This window comes from Thermobia domestica, chromosome 14 (assembly GCF_964235325.1).
Source record: "Thermobia domestica chromosome 14, izTheDome1.hap1.1, whole genome shotgun sequence".
Lineage (NCBI taxonomy): Eukaryota > Metazoa > Arthropoda > Insecta > Zygentoma > Lepismatidae > Thermobia > Thermobia domestica.
Window position 1 is genome coordinate 50,852,466 of NC_137467.1, and position 22,607 is coordinate 50,875,072.

The 22,607-nt window shown below is 35.6% G+C and overlaps 1 protein-coding gene across 1 annotated transcript in view; it reads right to left on the reverse strand.

Annotated features, from left to right (window-relative positions):
* Positions 1–12,716: 12,716 nt before the first annotated feature.
* The window catches only part of LOC145669670 (uncharacterized), a 35,047-nt gene continuing 25,156 nt past the window's right edge, over positions 12,717–22,607 (reverse strand). Inside the window, exon 3 of the mRNA XM_081737926.1 lies at positions 12,717–13,012. Coding sequence (XP_081594052.1) covers positions 12,763–13,012 — 250 coding nt within the window. The 3' untranslated portion in view covers positions 12,717–12,762. The remainder of the gene's footprint in view (positions 13,013–22,607) is intronic.

Below are 22,607 nucleotides of genomic sequence, written 5' to 3' on the forward strand. Positions count from 1 at the left end.
CTTAATATTGTCCTCTCATCTGCGCCTAGGTCTTCCTAATGGTCGTTTTCCAGTCAAGACTTTGAAAGCGTTTCTACTTTCTTCCATTCTAGCTACATAACCCGCCCACCTAAGCCTCGTAGACTTGACGACACTAACAATGTTGGGTAAACCATATAACTTATGTAGTTCTTCGTTATGAAGTTTCCTCCATTCCCCATTCCTGTTCCTCTTGGGTCCGAATATTCGTCTCAGGATCTTGTTCCCAAATACTTTCAGTCTATGTTCTACCCTCAGAGTAAGTGACCATGTTTCGCAACTATACAGAACAACAGACATGATTATCGTTTTGTATAGTTTAAGCTTCAAATCGCGTCAGAATTCACGACGGCAAGAGATTTTGAACCGAATAATAACACGAATTCCCTGCTTTTAGTCGAAATTTAATTTCTTTGTGAATATGATTTTCCTCTGATAATATTGATCCTAGATATTTGAAACTATCAAAAGTATTATTTAATATTTTAACGCATCCATAATTTGCTGTATTACGGTCCCGACGCACTTCCATGTATTTAGTGCCATATAAAAATTTTGCTATTCTGAAGCGATTAAAATTCTTCGAATGCATTCTGGGCACTCTCTTGGCTGTTCTAGAACATGTCTAAATGCTGGAAAAGGTGGAAGTCAAGAGGGAGGGATGGTGGATAGAGAGAGATTTTCGTATTACAATGTATGTAACCTTCGTATCATCATTTATTCAGATTGTTGTCCGTGCTATATTATTAGATTATCCTTGCTAACTAATAGCCGGAATAGATGTGCCAATTTTTGCTGCATTTTATCGATATTCTGAATTTTTGGAAGTGATGGTTTTGTCAGGGTTGACTGCGTAGAGTAGAATTTAAAATATGGATAGTTTTGATTCTGTGAATTTGTTTGCATCCATTTGCCCATCTTTTCTCTATTTGCCCACAGTTTTTTCACATGCAATCCTACTGTCCAATAAACAACGCTGAGCATCTCTGCTATCATCTCTGCCATCACTATAACAGAATTTTCGAAACTACTTTGTATTGTTTATTCACTCAAAATCTTTAGAGTTCATTAATTTTAGGGACTTCTTTTGCGAAAATCATGTATTGGCATACTATTCTTTTAGCCTGAAAATAGATGGGCCTTTCCACGCGAAAGTGAGCCTGAACCCAGATTTTCAAAAAATGTCAAAACCAATGCATATTTACATATATACGAAGTAAATAGAACAAAATTTACTTTCTCACAAAGAAAAACTTATTTATACTTAGAATTCAGGTAAAATTTTAAGTCTAAATTGTGAATTTGTAACATGTCAGCTGGAAGGATTTTTTTAATTCTTGTTGTTGTTAACATTTTACGGCATATGGTGTATGTTTGGCTGTAGTAACTTCGAGCTCGTCTTCAAGATGCTTCTCTTTCTACAAGCTGCAGTTGAAAAAGTGTTTACAAGATAAAAATTGTTTATATTATTAAAGATATAAACGTCAACTTGAATCTCCTGCCCGCGACAGAAAACTACCAAAACTTCTTGTGCTGAATTACTAAATTTGAGAATGTTGTTCGTGCGTAGTAGAAGTATCAATTTGCACGTGCATTTTACATTTACAAAATTTTGGACTATTAATAATAATATATTTCGATTTATTTCAATTTGAAAACTTGTCCTGTCCCGTGACAGTGGGCATGCCACTGATGGGAAACTTTGTGTACATTGGTTATTCATGATAGAAAATGATTCCATGTGTACTAAAATAACGTTTTCTAAGCATGAACATTATTTACTTAAATAGAGGATTATCTATTTCTCTCAGTATGTTGTTTTGACTTAAAACAAGTGTCATATAAATATTATCATTAGCGTCACCTTTTTGTTGGTTTCAACGAAGCAGTGGATGGAATTGGAGCATGTACGAAAAGGCCAGTATGAAACTTTGCTCAAAATCAAGGAAAAGAGGGTTTATTTTTGAAAATTTTCTTTACGCTTCCTACCAACCATGGTGGCGCTTTGCGGCTGGTCCTTCGACCTCACTCATACTTACAGAGGGCGCCCCGGGCGCTGATTTCCCACGGCACGGCACTGGATACCAGCACCTATTTTATATACTGTTAGACACAGTGTTTTGTACGAATTTCCCTACGAGGTGGGTGTAAATGGGCAAGTAAAAACATTTCCTAATGAGTAGGTGGTGAAAAATAAGTGTACTACATATTATTATTTTTGTGTGATACAAGCGAACCTCAAGTAAAGTAAATAGAATTATTTGTGTACAATGCTACAACAGAACAGCAGAAATTGACTTATTTTAGATTTTATTTCATTTTTAAAAACATTCTTATTGAGATTTTGTGTGTTGATTCACACGGTGCCCTGCCCGTGACACAGTTTTTATTATTATTATTATTATTATTATTATTATTATTATTATTATTATTATTATTATTATTATTATTGATAATAATAATAATAATAATAATAATAATAATAATAATAATAATAATAATACTTGACACATTTCTCTTATGTTGTTTGTTGGAAAATTTCATCATTTATACATTTCCGTTTAAGTAAATTCATTTTGAGCTAAGAATTCACAGAGTTTTGTAACATTCACTTGGTGTGTCGAAAGTCACTTCTCCTTTTTGTCCCCGCCCGTGACAGACGTTTAGGAATTAATATTTACTACTTTAAACAGAAAAAAATACTGAAAACATATGCTTTTAAGTCTGCACTGCTCATATATCATACATTAGCAGAATTTATCTTGTACTTTTAGAAATATACAACTTTAAAGCATCAAAAATGTAGTGTAAATGTCCTGCCCGTGATGATTGAATGGCCCAGATGAAATTATAGAGACATTTTCTACGGCCTATATATCCCGGAAGTACAGAACATAATCATTCGAATGATATATAGCACAGATAATCACACAGTATGTTTTATGGCCGTAAGGATGTGTCTCAGCGAAAATATTCGAAGTCTTACATCAATTTTTCAACAATCCGACACATAACAAAATCTTATTAATTATGTACACCATCAGAAAAGCATATGGAAAACCCACAAAAATGGTCACTTTATTTTGACCTGCGTAAGTCATGCTGTATTTGCCAGAAGCCGCCACTGGTTCGAAGTGTGCATTGTCTCGCTGCAAACAATATCAATATTGTTCACGTAGATTCTCAAGCATATTCCACAACAAAGGTTCCTACAGACTCTCACAAAAGCAGACGATTTGCTCGCGTAAGGCGCGTACGATTCTTGATGGATCTATTCAAACAAATATACGTACTTTCATTCAAGATTCCCCCACAAGTAAGCATAAGGTAATGTAAAATCGAGGTAATGGAACGCATATGGGAAACCAATACCACATGGAAATTCATCCTGGAAAATTTTTCTGCAATACGACTAGAGATTCTCAAGCGGAATGAGTATTCGTCCCGTGCTGTTGGTAATACTGTACGTATATTCATGTGAAGGTCTCTTGCACAACAGGACCTTCTCAACAGCTGAAGGAAGGGTCTGATCGCCACGGTCCTGTAGGGATTCTTGGATGAAGCTCTGACTTGTTGAAACAGTTACTTTTCGACTAGATACCCTCTTTAACAGATTACCAGACTTCGAACATAGTTCACTACTAAAACTGCGAAATTTTGTATCAATAAACATGACTCTTGTTACTTGGGCCAGACTTATGAAATCTCTGTCAGAATTGTTACGCCACCTCTTTCACACTCATCTCCCTTTACGACCACAAATGATGTTCAGTATCTCAAGGAACGAATTGTGGACGCATGTTTCAGCATTACACTTGTCACTTTGAGCAAGGTTTGGAGTGATTGGGAACTCAGAATGCATCTTACAATCGACGGAATAAGGAACACATTGAACTCGTCCTGTAACAGTGCGTAGTCCTTGCCGTATGGTTGACCTCTATTCTTGGAGACACAACATGAAAACAATCATAGGATCATAATGGTTAGCGCTAGAGCAAAAGTAACAGCAACATTACGGAAATGTGCTATTAAATGACATATCATATGCAGTGTTCGAAGTGGAACAAAAAGCAGATGTGGTATGTTTTATTACAGTTTTGACTGGACATACCAGCTATCTAAATTTTGAAATACAGTGAGGGTATGTTGCCTAAAAGATTACATTTCTATTTACCTAGGTGCAATACATAATGACTCAAAACCACAGGAAAACTTTTCGTAGTTACAGATAGCATGGAAGGCTTTACCCCCGCCCCCAACTTTCTGTGAATAAATAAAACTCTCCTTATGTTGTATTGTAGAAAATTATACACAAAAATGCTCTAAAACCATTTTTTTTATATGCACAATTATTAAACAATTTCCCGCGGGAAAACTTATGGACTTCCCAGCCGATTAAGGTGTATTCAGACTCCCGGAAGGTTGTTATCCAATTATTAGAAAGACGCAAAAATACGTTTCAATGAAAGTATACAAGCTCCATCAATTTAATCTTCTTGACTCACCACACAATAACCGAACCCTTAAGCAAAACATAGGTCTATTTTAGATTGCATAAACTATATCAGGGTGTCTACTGGAATACCAGAAAGGAAATTCATGACTTTTTCATGACTTTTCATGACCTTTTTGTTCAAATTTTCATGACCATAGCGATAAAAATTTACCATTAGTAATAATAAACCCCTACCATCAGTGGTGCATCGGAACTATGCGGGTTGCTAGTCTTAAATATCACTTATTGTGAATCTTAAAGAAAGAATCTAAAATTCTGCCGCCTTGCGTTCGAGCACAGAATAGCACTTACCTAAATACGGGCCTGCTCTTACCAGTAAATCACTCTATACTGTATTTGAAGTTTTAATTCTGAGTATAATTATCCATCTAGCAGAAATTTGTCTGAAATTAAGCACTCAGAGAACTGCTCAAAGACAAAACAAATTATAAAAGAAATTCGTTTAAAAAAAAATAGATCATCAAATTTAAAATCTGCAAACTCAAACGAATAATATTATTTGCATAAGTCTAAAGGCCCAAAAATACACAATTTACATTTCTTGGAAGTAAAGAAATAGCAGATCAGAAAGTTGGACAGTAAAAATTTGTTACTATATTACAGAGATAAAAGATGAAATGGGGAGCAGCTAGGAAGACAGTAAAATACCAGTTAGCCAGCACTAATTGGTGGGGGAAATTCTCACAATTACTGGCCTGATACAACTGTTTCAGTACATGCAGGATGAGCTATAAAAGTATGAAGTATAAAAATATACTCTGAGATTTCACATTTTCATGACCAGTTGGGTAAATAAAGGACTTTTTCATGGCTTTCATGACCACTAAGCAAAATATATGACTTTTTCATGACTTTCATGACTTTCATGACCAGTAGACACCCTGTATATATATTGGACTCACGAGGTACATTCGCGAAGTGTCCCCTCGGGATTGATTCAAATGCAAAGTTCTCCGCATCCCAATGTGTATTGTACTAATTTTAGCAGTACATGCGGGTAATATGCTATTTATGGGCCTTCATATTCGGAATTTAATCATACACTACTATAACGCTCGGACACAAAATTGCTTTTAGTTTTCTTTAGATGCTTTTAGTTTCTTTTGAATGTGGGCATATGCAAAACAAATTGGATCAAGTACTGCTTCTCTGACACATGTTACCCACCCAAGTCGCTATCTTGGATCCGCCATATTGGATTCAACTTTCGGTTTTTCAAATGGGAATAGGTATATGTAATACATCAAATTTATGTACAATTTTCTTGAAAATTCATTGGTGTAGTCAGTTTTACCGTAGCTTGTACCATGTAAAAGGTTTTGCATATTAAATCCCTACAGGCACTTTGCGAATAGACATTGCAGAGTAATATCAGTTACACATGTTTTTGATGTTGATAAATTAAAACAATTGCTAACTGAAAAAATACTGTAGGTATAAACAAACTCTTTATAACATTGGTGTCATAATCTTATTACATTTCTTTGAGTGATTGTTGTTACTTCCATGTTATACTATAACAAGGAAGTATTGCATTAGGTTCAAAATGCCTAATGTAAATCCAGATACGATCAGATTTAAGCGAAGACCTACGATTTCCGTATTGACGTCTGTTAAGCTAATTTTGAGTTTTACGTCCCGTTCAGCAGCGAGGCTATATGAGACGTGGAACTACTGATTAACGTGGAATCCGAACCACATGAGCTCCCGCCAGGAATCGAATCCGGGTCTCCCATGCCAAAGACGCGTACGCTAACCGCTTAGCCACGAAGGAGCTCGTATTGACGTCTGTGTCTGTATACATGTACGTTCAGAGAATATTTCGTTAACGATAAATTACGTAAAAGATTACATATATACACGGGGCCCTGCACGACTTTCTATTTGGTTCAGTACTCGTGAAGACCCTGACATTTAGCATGCAATACCTTCCAAACAGTACAAGCTACGGTAAAATTCTCTACACCAATGAATTTTCGAGAAAATTGTATATGAGTTTGATGTATCACTTGCACTTATTCCCATTTCAAAAAACGAAAGTTCAATTCAATATGACGGGTTCAGGATGGCGATCGGGTGGGTAGCATGTGTCAGAGAAGCAGTACTTGATCCAATTTGTTTTGCATATGCCCACATTCATGTCCAGTTACATCTAAAGAAACTAAAAGCAATATTGTGTCCGAGCGTTATAGTAGTGTATGATTGAATTCCGGATATAGGAAGGCCCATAAATATGCAAATTATCCGTATGGGCCGCTAAAATTAGTACAATACACATTGGGGTGCGGTAAATTTTACATTTGAATCAATTTTACAGGAATGCCGAGGGGACACTTCGCAAATGTAATTTCAAACTTATAACAATAATTTCCAATTTCAGTTTAAACAAATCGCCTCAGTTACACTGGATTTTGTTTGGATTGGGCGCATGACTCATTCCTTTGTCATGTGACCCTTATCTACAACCAACACGAGTTCTTGCATAGGAGGAAGATGTGAACTTCTTTGTAGACACCTTTAAAAAAAAAAAAGAAAAAAAGAAAAAAAAGATACAAAAAATTAGAAAAATTTTTGGTCTTGACAACATAGAAATTATTTCTACATAAGAAATAAAATATTTGACGTGCAAAGCTCTTCGTCAACTACCATGTGTAAAAATGGATTTATTAAAGGCACAATAACACCCACTTTCGAGTGGGGGCAGGGTGCGAATTACCGGGGGGATTTTCCCTCTCAATCACATTTTGTTCCCCCCCCCCCCAAAGAAGTCAGCTGAAGTATCCCCACCGGGGATGCTCGCTTTCCCCCCTCAAACTATGCTTAGTATAACTCCAAATTTCACTGATTTTTGTTATTTCTTGTAATTTAATCTTCTAGCTGTATTTCGAAATGATCGATGTAAACTGCTCAGTTTTGGTCATTTATACTTACCACCTAATTACCCACTATTTTCAACGTTGTTTAGTAGAACTATATTATTATGACTATGGTTGTTACTTGCAACTGTACTTTCGTACCCTTCAGTTCGTCATCGTTTGTGAATTTAAATGTACTAATTGCGTATAACAAAGCCACATATAATTTATAAATGTTCTTAGCGGTTGGCTAAGAAGAAGTAAACAAATAGCTTCTTCTACCATACTTGGCGAAGTTCGGGATATGTCATATTCATCCTCTATATTTGTATCGATTATCATCTTATTTTAATTTTTGTTATAACATGTTATTTCATTTTCCAGTGTACTCTTTGTTAGCACATTGTCTTCATTCCCTAGTAGGTTGTGTGTATGTAACTCAAAAGTTGCATTTAATTTGTGATAATTAGCATAGTAATCACTGCTTTTACAGTTTACGGAAATGAACTTTTGAAATTTTACTCAAAATCTGAGATATAGGTATTCTCTCGTAAGTATATGTTAACGTACACGCTGGAGGATACGCTCCTAGTGAGCAGGCATTTTAATGAAGGTGATTTTTAGGTGAATAAGCGAATAATTCAAGATTTGTTTCAGCATTTGTTAATACGACTGGTTCTCCGTATCATTGTCCGTGTCTGTATAAGCATTTCAACTGGAGCGGGTTTTTTTAAAGTTAACCCTTCATTTTTCCATCTTTTCGCTGTACAGTTTGCTGTCCACGCAATTAATGTTGTCTGAAAAACTTCAGTGTAATATTTTACTTTATTTGAATAACGTAGCCCATAGTGTATCAACTCATCTTCAACCTAACAGTAAAGTAATTTTTAAGTGTTGACTTTCCGTGCCCATCACGGAATCGATATTTGGAGAAAAAAAGTCGTGATGAGCACAGCTTTAGCGGGAAGTAGAAGCACAAGTTTGAAATTTGAATTGAGAGATTTTAAATATTTGGCCTTCGATTTGACCTTAATGTGAGAAATCGGGACCAGCAACAATCCATTTCTTATTTAATAGGCTAAATCTAGATTTTCTTTAAAAAAAAAAAAAGTCAGGTTTAACTAATAATTTTAGTGGTTTTCACAAGACTGAAGTAGGTTTCTTTTCGCAACCTGTATGTATTAATGCAAAGTGGAAGCTTTCAATATGAGTGGAAAAATTAACATATGCTTGTGATCATGGCTATCGCTCAAGCCGAATTATTAACTAAATAAACCTTAGAGAGCTACAGGGACAAGAGTGAGTACAACATTAAAACACGTTCAGAAAGGTTTAGTGGGTGTGTGTATGTCAGACAATATATATGTGCATAGTTATTGTCGGTAGATTTATTAAATTAATAAATCTCTTATTTATTACAGATGTCACACACACACACATATATATATATAGGGGGGTAAGGCATTTATTGTCTCGATTTGAAATTTGAACCTTGAGACTATGTCCTTTGGCCTAATTTTATCCCCCCCCCCCAATATAGATTATCTAATTCGCACACTGAGTGGGGGTATGTCTTGATCATTCAAAAATCAGAGGAGGTATGTCTTCATAAATTAAAAAAACAGAGGCGGTATGGCATACCACCACATACCTTTCACTTCGACCACTAATCATATGCTATGGTTTTCATCTAAGATACTCTAAGTGCGTACAATTCAAAGTATCAGACGTCATTGTGGTGTACCCCCAAACATTTTCCGCCACCTACATTGCTACTTTGTTTATAGTTTGCAGAGTTTACCATTTGTTAGGGTGTTTCCACAGTTTTCGAACACCTTCCACATTTATCTTTTATCTTTTAAACTAATGAAAAAAAAACTTTGTACCATGCAAATATCGGCAGATGGACATTGCTTGGTATTCTTTGTAATGCCACAAATATAACTGCTGCCAAGCTCATATAGAGTTTTTTTTTTTTTTTTTTTTAAATCTACATGTAAAAAGAAAAATACAATATCACACTTGTTATGCAATGTTACAAACCGAGGACGCTACAAAACATTTTGGAGAGTTCTAAAACAGTAATAACGCAAGTCAGACAGACGGGGTAATGCATACTCAAGGTATTTCAATATCAAATACTATGGCCATCATATGACGTCTCTCGAACAAGTTTAAAACAAAGTTCCAAGGAGTTGAAAATTTGGCTTTTTAAGGGACTTTATTTTCAAAAAGTGTTTAGATAAATATCACATCGGATTACATACATGGTTTCCAATATACATAAGGGGCCGCGGTGGCTCAGTGGTAGAGCGTTCACCTCTGGTGCATGGGGTCCTGGGTTCAAACTCTGATCCCGCCAAGTGAACTTTGTGGTGGAGAAACACCGTGTGCGTGGGTTTTCTCGGGGTTCTCCCGTTTCCTCCCACTTTCTTCATTCCACCATTTCATTCATTTCTCATTATCACCGTCTCCTTTAGCCTAACCGGCATAACCGTGGGACGTAAAACTCAAACATTTCATTTTTATCCAATATGCATAAAAATAAAAAATACCGTTTCCAGCAATTTGATATCCCAAACCATTCGGGAGATTGAAAAATGGCAAGATTTGGTATATTGCTTAAAATAGCTTACTTGTGGAAACTTTTTGAATCAAAACAATTTTTGATTTATTTTACGTCTATGTTATTACAACAATACTTTTTGGTAGATGTAATTACAATAAGTTCCTGGATTACATAATTGTAAGCAGTGTTGCCAATATTAAGTTTTTACAATATCATCAGAACGGTTTAAGATTTCATATTGCCGTAAACGGCATTATGATCTTTATGCCTATTGTAAACCTTCTATGCAATTGGATGGGTTACTTATTTAAGAAGTTTTTTTTTCGAAATAAAGGCTTTTGAAAACAAACTGAATATCTTGCAACTTTGTTTGCATTAATTGCTTAATAATGTAATAGGACGCACATTAATTAATAAAGCATTAACAAAAACATGTATTTGTGTTTGATTTAATCGTCGATCATCTCGATTTCACATTGACATCTTTTCCTAGACAAGCACCTTGAATTACGTGCTGAGCTACTAGTGACTTATATTTCTAGTTTTGTGTCTCCCTCTTAAATCTGGAATACCATATCCAACATTACACAAATATTACCAGAGTCTCCATCACTAGCGGAGTAGACTAAGTAGGCAAGTTAATTAATGATAAAAACCACTAATGCAAACAGAAATGCATTTGTTATTTTCAAATTCTACATCGTTATCTTTCAATGTTGCCGATTATATTTTGTAGAGTTCTTCAAAAAGTATGAAAAATTGTTGAGTCAATTTTTGGTAGGAAAAAATCATTAAGTTTATTCGTAGTCATTCGAAGAGTTGACAAAATGAATAATATAATTCCAGTTTTTGTTAAGTGAGCCTTCATCCAGATTAAGTTCCAGTTCTTTAGACCTAATAAAGAAAGATTCGTAAGCAGGCCTTTCGATTTACAAATGCACTTTTTTTTATTTTACATTAATTTAACTTGCTTTTAGTCTACTCTGTTAGTGATTGGAGTGTTAAGAAAAGTATTACAATTGGAAGAGGAAAAAACAAGATCAAAAAAGTAAGATATCAGGAGCTAAACAAGTACCAAAATTCAAAGTGCTCCTCTGGAAAAAGATGTAAGTGTGACATCGAAATGATTGACAATTAAATAAAACAAATGAATTTACGTAACAGAGTATTATACATAAACACTGCACAGTAACTATTTACGAAAGCATTAAAATGGTATAACAGCAATTCGATTATACGTTTCAATGACCAATGCAATCTTCATCATTTGTATTTTTTGCTAAGAAATTATGCTGTTTGTACAACTACACATTTTTATCAGTTTCTTTCAGTGCAGCGTAAATGTTAATGTTCCTTGAATCACTGCTAATAAAATTTCTCGAGAGAAAAAATAAAAAAAGACTCCTTCCTATCGAGGAAACTAATAAGAAGAAATAGTTTCACAAACACGCATGATGATGATGATGACAAATGGTTGCTGAAACGTAGCGTTGAATTTCCGTTTTACCACTCTGATGCTAACGTACACACAATTAACTGTTATTGCGTTGTAATAACTTACTAAGAATGAGTCCAATATTGAACCCTAAATCTGGGAATAACCTAGATAATTTCTGACAGGGTTTGTCGAGCAAGTTCTGAGACACGTTTCAATTACTTGCCCGAAAGTGACCCCACCCCTTCAGGGTTGGAAATTTCACTTATATATCAAAGTGCTCCGCATGACTAGTATTTTAAGAATATAATACGCACTATCCAATTATATCTTATATCAAGGTAATAAAGCAAAATAATTGATTATTTCACTGTAAATATACTATATTAGTGAAACTCAGTATCACCTCGTGAGAGTGATCGTGATGCAGTGTGAGTTACGTGACCCTTAAAAACAAAAACCAAGTCCTGGCGAGCCTTCTTCCCTCTCATTGCCCGGGCCTTGTCTGAGTTAGAGGGCTTAAACGATGAAGAGTGACCAACCGGGTTTATATAGCTACAAAGAAAGAGCTGTTCGGATCGAGTAAATGAGCTCAAATTACCACCACGACTAGTTTTTACCTAACTAGTAACTTAAAATCTATTGAACGTTTTTGTACCGTGTGATATATCAAACAATTTTTCTAAATGAGCAGTTGACGAATACAATGATCGTATATAATGATCGTACTGATTTGACAATGTATATAAATGAAATCGTGGAAAAGACAAAAATTGAAGTTGTGATACCAAATGACTTACTGTTGACTGGATATTATGGATATGCTTTTCTCAACTTTATAGGTCCACTAATATAGGATATTTATAGTGAAATAATAACTTGTTTTGGTGTTATTACCTTCATATAGGATATAATTGGTTCGTGTATAATATATTCTTAATCTACTAGTCATGCAGCACTTTGATATATAGGACATATAGATGAAGTTGTTCTATATATATATTTCCAACCCTGACGGGGTGAGGTCACTTTCGGGCTAGGAATTGAAACCTGCTTTGGAACTTGCTCGACAAACCCTTTCAGTAAATATATAGGGTATCTCCAGATTACAGGTTCAACTTAACTCATTCCGAGTTAGTATTACCTTTTGTTTAGTTATCCATTCATTCATTATTTTGAAAGAAAGTATAAAATATCAAAATTTGTAACTTTCAACGAACAATTTTAGATGGATGTTTCACGAATTTTCACTAAGCTTCCAGCAATACCTACGCTTGCTTCTCCTGGAATCTACCGTGCGTAAGTTAAAAACAAAGAAGGAAATTGAGATATCTAGGGCTTTATTAACAAAACAAAATCACAACATGCATCACGACACATAATCTTTCTGAATTTTCTCTAATAACATTTCAATTCTGTCCTTCATAACTGGTTGTCCTTTCCTGGTCTTCTTAGACAACTTTTTGTACCGTTCTAGTTTTCGCACTTTATACTGTTTCAGGGCTTCTTCTTTCTCCACTTTCCTCCTTTCAGCTTCTTCGCGTTTTCGATTCTTCTCTTCCACCTTCTTTTCGTACATTAATTTCGCCTCTTGGTACGGGGTCAATTTTGGACCAAACCTGATACAAAGACAAGTATAGGTTCATCAAATGATTGTGGAAACAAGTATACAAAAATACATACCAAAGATTCTATTTGCCTTTTCCTATTAGAATTTCTTATACTTTTTTAAACATTAATTTAAGTAGAGAACGAAATTTTATTTCCAGCTTTATTTCTTGAATATATTACAAATAAATAAATATGAGAAGTAGTCATGACGTTTTACTTATCACCTCGAGAAAATAAAGTTACTTAGCTATTATTATTATTATTATTATTATTATTATTATTATTATTATTATTATTATTATTATTTATTTTCCGTTGCAGGGACATGTCTGTAGTCCTGGTACACATTGAAATCCTTGCGCCACAGTACCGTCGCATCCCGCCAGAGGAACCAAAACAAAATGGCATAGCCTATTGATCAAGTGGAGTATCGTGCGGTAATTCGTTTTCTGCATTTGAAGGGAAAGAATGCTGCAAGAACCTATGCTGAGGTGGTCCAAGTGTATGGCAATAATGTACCATCATATGTCACACTGGTTAGGTGGCACATATGCTTCCTGTGTAGTCAGACAAGCCTGAACGAAGAACGAAATGTGAAGAACCGAGAATCGCAAGAGAAGTAGAGGCCATGGTGCTCACAAAACCGGCGTATCACAATAGAGGCGATAATGGAAAAGTCAATCATAGATCAATTTCAACCTCTAGCACATTTTGCACATGACAAATGTCAACGCTGACTCGGTTCCGCGACTGCTTACATTTATCCAGAAGGTCCCTCGAACCGAGGCAGCAGCGCGAATGTTACAACTGTGTCAGGCCAATCAAAATGACTTCCTTACACGCCTAACTACCATGCACAAGTTCTGGGTGTACCGTTATGAACCCAAGACAAAGGAGCAAAGCAAGCAGGGAATCATTTGGATCCACCACCTCCGAAAAAGGCGAAGATCTGATTATCGTCCGGCAGGTGATGCTGAGCGTTTTCTGAAACTGTCATCGTGTGGTGTTAACAGATTATGCTAGTAAAGGGCAAACCATCAGAGGAGCAATACTATCGGAATATCCTGACGAAGTTACGGTATAACCGCTACCAGGTTATAGAAGTATTTTTTGTGGACGCCCTGTATATTTCGTAAAGACAGTGATCATTTTTTCGATTTATACTATATTCTGCGACGCAAGTAAGTTCTTTCTTCGGTGGGAATTGCTTCCTTCCCACGCAACTGGACAAAGAAGTATCTCATTGTTTTTTCATATATATATTTAAAACATTGCTTTTTGGTGAGAACATTTCAGTGAGCTACGAACCTTTTCAGTGTTTCTCCCTGACTTATTATTATGCACAGTATATATTCTGCAGTTATTTGCAAGTGAATTAAGTGCTTTCTTTAATCATTTATGGAGATACTAGCTGACCAGATTTTCAAGTGACCAGAGTGACGCCAGTCACATTGCTTTTGCAGTTCCTTATCTGTACTTTCTCACGCCCTAGTTATCGCAGTGTCTCGTGTATCGTGACCAGTGGACTAAGATTAACGTAAATTATTTTCCGTATTCTGTTCGTATGTGCATACAGGTGAGATAACTGAGTGATTTTTAGAATGAACTACCAACATTCTTTAGTCGACCATTGTAGCTCGTATCTTAAACTTTTGAGCTCAGAGAGTTTGACTCCAGGTTTAGAAGCCGTAACCACGCACGTTGCGTCGGGAATCAAGTATGATTTCGTGTTAAGGGCCATAAGCTATCAGCCGGTGAAGGATGTTTTCTTACGGCTAGCCCCAACTAGTGAAGTCCCAGGTTCATAAACCTTGTGCGCCAAAACGTTATAAACGCGCCCTCCAACATCGGCATTCCACTTCGGAAATTATTTCGCTGAAGACTCACGTTGACTCTTCAGGACTGTTTGGAGTAGCAACCAGGATACTATGTGGGATTACCCCGGCGATCCTTCCCCCAGTGCTAATCCTCTAAGTGCGTCAATGGTGTGAGAGAAGCATTCATAGTGAAATTTCAGATATAATCTCATATTATATATATATATATATATATATATATATATATATATATATATATATATATATATATATATATATATAAAGGGCTACAGTGCATTAAAAAGGCAAAGCGTGATTTTAGTAATGAAGATCATTATACATTAGAAATGCAAAAAAGCCGGCTTTTTTGAATCGATGGTTTTTTGCACATAAAAAGCCGGCTTTTTTGGGAAAAAAACGAGAATTTTGGAAATTTTGGCTTTTTTTCATTTTCATGATTTTTAAATTTAAATAGCTTTCTTATAGTATACTCTAAAGTAAGATTTCATGACCTAAATGCAATATTTCGCTCTGGAATTCACCATCATGATGAATGGAACACATGTTTTAACATAAAGTACGTAGTATTTGAGGGCAACTGTAGAAGATATTTAACTTTATTTTAACTTCTGAGTTATCGATTTTTTCTTTTCTACATCATTTCGTTTTAGTCATCCGTGTTTCATTTCCTAGAGATTAGTAGGCCTACTCTAGCTTCTAGCACATAAGTTAAACTTTTGTTTTTCGATATATCCGTCAGAGCGTACGTTTGTCAGTATATCTGTCAAAGCGTACTTCCACATTCTTGTTATACTGTAGCTGTGCAATGATTTATTAGCAATAATCTTCCGGATACAAACTTGAATACCGTTTTATACAAATAATCAGTAGCGGATTCACAAAAGTATTTTGGGGGGCGTTTCTCTGCTTAATGTTTGTTTTTTCTAAAATTTCCTAATTTTTATTTGGGAGTTTATGAGTACAAGCATAACTAATATTTAATTTTTTTGTATATTCAGCAATAACCTTCCGGATACAACCTTGAAGACCATTTTAGACTGATAATCAGTGGCGGATTTAGAAAAGTATTTTGGGAGGGATTTTTCTTATTAATGTTTAGTTTTTCTAAAAATACCTAATTTTTATTTGAGAAGAGTTTGAAGTTTATGAGTAAAGGCATAACAAATATTTCGTTTCTTTTAAAAATTCCGTAATTTCGGGGTACAAGCTTCGCCCGTAAATCATCCCCACCCTAACCCCGTTCGAAAATCCGTCACTGCTGGTAATTAGTAATAACAACGATTTAAAAACGATAAGAAAGGAAATCGGCCAGAACTCACAGTACACGCATTATCTCTACATTCACAGATACAATTAAAAAAACTTTTGTCAAAATGGTCGAATGCGGGCTTGAATCCCGGACTTCCCGACAGAAGTGCAAAAGCTAACCACTCACTCATGGTTGTTGTGCAGTTGTGCTTAACTTAAACATATTCTCTCTTTCTATGGCCTATGGAATCCGAAGGTTCAATGCCGCGTTCACAAAAGCTCTCCACTAACTTCAATCAGCCAACTGGATCCAGTTTTTACTTTGTATTCCTATTTCTGCGAGATCCATTTTAATATTGTCCTCCTATCTGCGCGTAAGTCTTCCTAATGGTCGTTTTCCGATTGCATTTCCAGTTAAAACTTTGAAAGCGTTCCTACCTTCTTCCATTTTGGCTGCATGACCTGTCCACCTGAGCCTCCTAGACTTGATGACGGTAACCATCTTTGGTAAAGCGTATAAATTATGCAGTTCTTCGTTATGAAGTTTCCCCCATTCCCGTTCCTCTTGTGTCCGAATATTCGTCTCAGGATTTTATTTTCAAATACTTTCAGTCTGCGTTCTTCCCTCAAGCGACCATGTTTCACAGCCATAAAACACAACAGGCATGATTATCGTTTTATATATTTTAAGCTTTAAATTCCTCGACAGAATTCGCAACGACAAAATACTTTGAACTGAATAATAACACGAATTTCCTGATTTCAGTTGACATTTAATTTCTTTGTGGATATGATTTTGGTCTGGTGATATTGATCCCAGATATTTGAAAGTATCCACTTTGTCGAAAGTATTATTTGATATTTTAAAGCATCCATAATTTGTCATATTACGATCCCGGTGAACTTCCGTGTATTTAGTTTTCTCTGCATTTATTTCTAAACCAATGTCGATGCAAGCGTTTAATAAGGACTCTGCATTTCTTTCTATTGTTTTCCTTTCATGCCCTATTAAATTTACATCAGCATACGCCGTAACCCGGTGAATACAATTCAGCTCTAGGGCCTGGTTGCTATCTTTAATTTTCCTTATAGCGTACTGCTGAACAATAATGGCGATAACGCAACGCATCTCCTTGTTTCAGGCCATTCTCGACGTGGAAGCTCATGGACAAGAATTTTTCAGCTCGGGCTTTTTTTTGGGATTCATTTAAACACATTCTAATTAATCTAACTAGTTTTTCGGTATTCCGAATTCTGTAAGAATGTTGTACAATGTTTCCCTCCTATCCGAGTCGTAAGCCTTTTTAAAACCAATAAACGGCTGATGTACTGGGTAATATATTCCCATTTCTTTTCGAGTATTTATGGAATAGTAAATATCTGGTCGATAGTTGATCGATTTCCCTAAATCCACACTGATAATCTCCAATAATTTCATCTGCGTATGGAATCAATCTTGTTAACAGAATGTTAAGAGAAATGCCTCGATATCAGTTTTGTCGCTTTTCTTGTGAATTGGAACAGTGATTCTTTCTACTCTTCTTAAATGTATTCCATAGTTTTTCTCTTTAAAAAAAAAAAAGTTTCGTAATGATACGTTCGTTAAAAATTCAGAAACCTTCAGGACTGGGTAAACCATGATGGTGGTTATAAGTCTAGGAAACCGCACAATCAGATTAACAGTCTATTACGCATATGATCCATTAACAGAAAATTTCCCGATTCTGAACAAGCTTAAGAAACAGTCAGTGCATTATAGAATTCGGAATTTTACCGATTTTGCAGGTTCCAAGCTGATAGGTTGTAACATTATTACGTATGAGATCAATGAATGAAAAATTTGTTCGAAATATTCATACAATGTATACGAAAGTTAAAACTTAAAAATTTCAAGACTGTACAGAACCACCCGAAACCAAACTCTTGATGTGCAGCTTTTAAGATTATCATATAAATGCATTTCTCTCATGTTTTATTTTTTGTTGCAAAAAGAGGGTGTGTGATATTTTGAAGTAAAAATACTACATACAATTTTGCTAGTTATTTGTGTATCTTTTTTAAAAAAAGAAAGTAATTATTTTTGTGTATAAGAAGTTAAAAAATTATTATTTTATATACATTATATATATATATATATATATATATATTGGTTAATCCTTTGGAATTCATAATGTAAATATGTTAAGAATTTTAAAAAAAATCTTAGGTTCTATATTATTATCTACATTAACCACTAATCAAATGAGTTCTTGTGCTGTAGAGAAGCGAAACAAAGTATGCTTTATGAATTTAAAGCAAAATTTTGAAAAAAGCACAAAATTTCCCAAGCAAAAAAAGCGAAGCAGAAAAAAACGAGTTTTATTTCCAAAAAAGCCGGTTTTTTTCCGAGCCCTTGCATCTCTATTATACATATTCTGTGTTAAGGGTTGTGTTCATTCCTCAACTCTATTTTTTTTATATAATAATATTCTAATAAATAAGTATAGTGTTATTTAATCCAGTGTGTTTTCGTTGTTTGTGTGAGATATGTTTGTGTGCGTTATGGTCTGGATGGCCGTCTGATCGTCCGTGAGGTTTTCGGGACGAGACATCCGAACCTCTCGGCGCCTAATGCTCATTTCATCAATGAGACCGACGAGCGATATGCAAACAATTTGTAACCCCTTCTTGGAGACGTCCTTCATCATCCTATCCAGGTAAGTTCTGGTCTCAGGAGAATACTTATTGGCAGGACCACAGAGGACAGAACCACGAACACCGAACACAAGTTGATTACAAATAAATGACAGCCCAAACAGCGACACGACACCCGGGTGGTTATAAATAAATGTCCGCCCGAACAGAGACCTTGAGTGGTTATAACGAGAGGCCATCGAAACGAAGTATCGAGGGAAGTTGTTCCAAGCGCGTCCTTTTGCTCCACGACAACGTCCCAGCGCATTCTGCACAAGACACAGTCACACATGCTGCTTCTTTGGGCTAACAAATTTTGCTTCACCTCCGTATTCTCCAGACATAACACTCAGTGATTTTTTCCGGTTTCCGCGGATGAGGAAGCCACTTCGTGGCAGGCATTTTCAAAATGTCGATGGGGCGATTTTTGGGGTGGAACGATTCCTAAACAACCAAAATAAACACTTCTACTACCAAGGTCTCCATCAAGTCATTCCTCGTTGGGGTCGCGTTGAAGAGTGAATATGTGATGAAGGACTAACAGCATCAAGTTTCATGGTCACAACTTGATTTTATCGAGGCGATACTTACTCGAGTACTCTTCGTAAATAATTTTAGAATATATTAGCTGAAATGTCTGTTCTTTACACGAACAAAATAGATTTATGAAAAGTATTTGAACTAATACTTTCAGCTAATATAATATGAGCCCATGATTAGAAGACAAAACGACTTATGGTTTTATGCATGCTTTCTTGTTTTATGATTAAAAGACAAAACGACTTATGGTATTTGTATGTGCTTCCTTCTTTTATTAGAAGAAAGAATGATTTATGGTATTGTTTAACTTAAAATTGTTTTGTTATGTATGACTTAAAATTGTTTTGTTAGAAGATTAAGAATAGACGAATTTTCAGAAGTAGATTTAAAAATAAAAAAGATCAATAAAGACGCTTTTTTCTTTTCTTTCTATATTATTATTATTATTATTTATTAACCAAGAGATTGGGATATTCATACTTGATAAGCGCTGACAATAGGCTATAAAATTAATTTCAAAGGGTTGGTGTAATGGACCAAATGTGTCTTCAACGACAGGATAGAACGTAAAATAAGAAACGTGAAAGTGTTTGGTGTGATATGGATGAGTATTGGATATTAAAGTATTGGTGCTCTGTTGTATCAATTAATAAGCGTTATTTCGCCTAAATTATTTTCAGCTGGTTGGTCGGTTGGAGTTCAGCGTCTCTTTTCACACCGAAGCTATATGAGACATGCACCCAAAGGTGCCCATTTTGAATTAACCTCACTCAAACTCACGCTCACATCTTCTCGACCTCACACTCACAACATCCTTTCGACATCAAGGTCACAACATCCTTCCGGCCTCACATCACTCGACCTTATGCTCACATCTTTTCGATCTCACGCTCACATTGCCAAACCAACATCACAATAATTAGACCTAAAACTCACATTATTATTTCGATATCACGCTCACATTGCCAACCCAACATCACATTCACTCGACCTCAAACTCACATTATATTTTCAACACCACGTTCACTCGATCTCACACTCATATCGTCTATTCAACATCCCGTTCACTCAACCTCACGCTCACATCTCTTCGACATCCCGCTCACTCAACCTTACGCTCACAACATTCTTTCGACTCAAACTCACTCGACCTCACACTCATATTATTAATTCGACAACAAGCTCATTCGACCTCACGATCACATCCCTTCCATATCATGCTCACTTGACTCATACTCAACATAATTTCTACATCACGCTTGCTCGATCTCACGATTACAACATCCTTTCGACATCACGCTTACTCAACCTCACGCTCATAACATCCTTTCGGCATCACGCTTAGTGTTGTAAAAAAACGGTTTTTTTTCTGTGAAGTTTTTTTTTTCAATAAAAAACATCGTTCTTTTTTCATGTTTTTTTTCAAATGTCTGTTTTTTTTCTGGCAGCTATTATTTATTGATGTATGTTGAAGATTATTGAAATAATCAATAGAACTTGAGTCGAAGCCCTCGTAACTTACAAATCGTTTGTTTCCTTGTACATATACGAGCAAAATCGTGTGATTATTCCTTTCGGACCCAGATCATTTTTGGCGTTTTCATACTTTGTCAGTTAGTGACGTATTCCTCAAAAACCATTTACCCTATTGATATGGTTAAGACCTTGTTTTTTAGAAAAGGAATGTGGCTATTTTTTGGTGTACGTTACATTGCAGTGTTGCGAGCGGGTGGGAAATTACTGAGGGAAATGTAGGGGTGAAAATTTACAAAAAATCCCTAACCGAAATTCAAGATTTTTTGTATCTAGCACCACTGTTGCCATATGGGTCTAACTTACCTAAAAAGATTCTTTGGTGCGTTGACAAGGTACAGTGAAAACCTGAAGTCGCTAGCTTCCATTCAAAGAGAGAAAGAAAAAATCTGTTTCCATACACATGAAATTTTGACACTTTTTACGCCTCAAAAGCAAAAATCAACAGATATGCCGACGCTACAGCTTCTCTAATTATCCTATTTGAAACTTTTTATGGTGTGTTCTGTAGGCTAAAGAGAAGGCTTTCAGGTAGTGGTACATTTGTTCCAACGTAGCGAGCAAGAGGGAAATAATAGAGGGGAAAGGGAAATTTGCCGAATTTTTCACTTAAAATCGGGAATTAATTGTTTTGGCTGGAAACATTGCCATAAAACATACGTAAACTATCTTATTGTAAACCTTGGTACCCTAAGAATGTATCCTACAAGTATCATTGCGATATCTAACAAAGTAAACATGAAATTTTTAAAAAAATCTCATTCTAACTCAGAAATGCACAATTTTCTTACCATTTACAGAACATGGTTTATTATAAGCCACGACTGTACTTCCCCTAATTATTCTACCGAAACTTTTTATGGTGCGCTGTGTCGGCTTAGGACGAGGCTTTCAGACAGTGGTACGTTTGTTCGAATGTAGCCAACAAGAGGGAAATAATAGAGACAAAAAGGGAATTTTTCCAAAATTTCCTCCTAAAATCGGAAATTAAAATTTTCTGTAGCTGGCAACAGTGCTAGCAGACACACACAAACTATCTTAAAAGAAGCTTTGGTATCCCTATTATATACCCTACAAGTATTGTGACGATATCCAATAAAGTAAGCAGATCATTAAAAAATATTTCAGTCTACGTAAAAAAACCAATTATCTTTCCACTTAGAGAACAAGGTCTACTGTAAACCTCAACTGTACTTCCCCTAACTATCGTATTGAAACTTTCTATAGTGTGTTGTGAAGGGCAAAGACAAGACTTTCAGATACTGGTACTTTTGTTCCTATGTAGTCAACAAGAGGGATATAGTAGACAAAACAGTAATTTTCCCCTAACGTCTTGAATTAAAATTTTCCGTAGCTGGCAACACTGCTACCAGACAGACGAAAACTATGTTAAAATAATCACTGGTACATTGCTAATATATCCTACAAGTATCATGGCGATATTTAAGAAACAATGCTTTTAATTACCAAAAATATATTTCGATAAACAGAAAAGTAGGGAAAATCAAAAGTTAGAACCTAAATCCGAATTTTTCGTGCGTCCCCTAATTACTCCACTGTAACGATATGTACCCGAGTTTGTTCAGTAAGAACAAATGTTCGACTGGCGTAAGTTGACTTGCATTGGGACGTATAGGTAGGTTTATAACAAAAATTTCGAATTTTTTGCCCAAATTTAAGGAGATTTTAATTTCCGTAGTTGGCAACACTGCACACAAGCCCATCCAATTGATGTCAACAATTAGGTACCCATCCGACGTATCTACCTGAC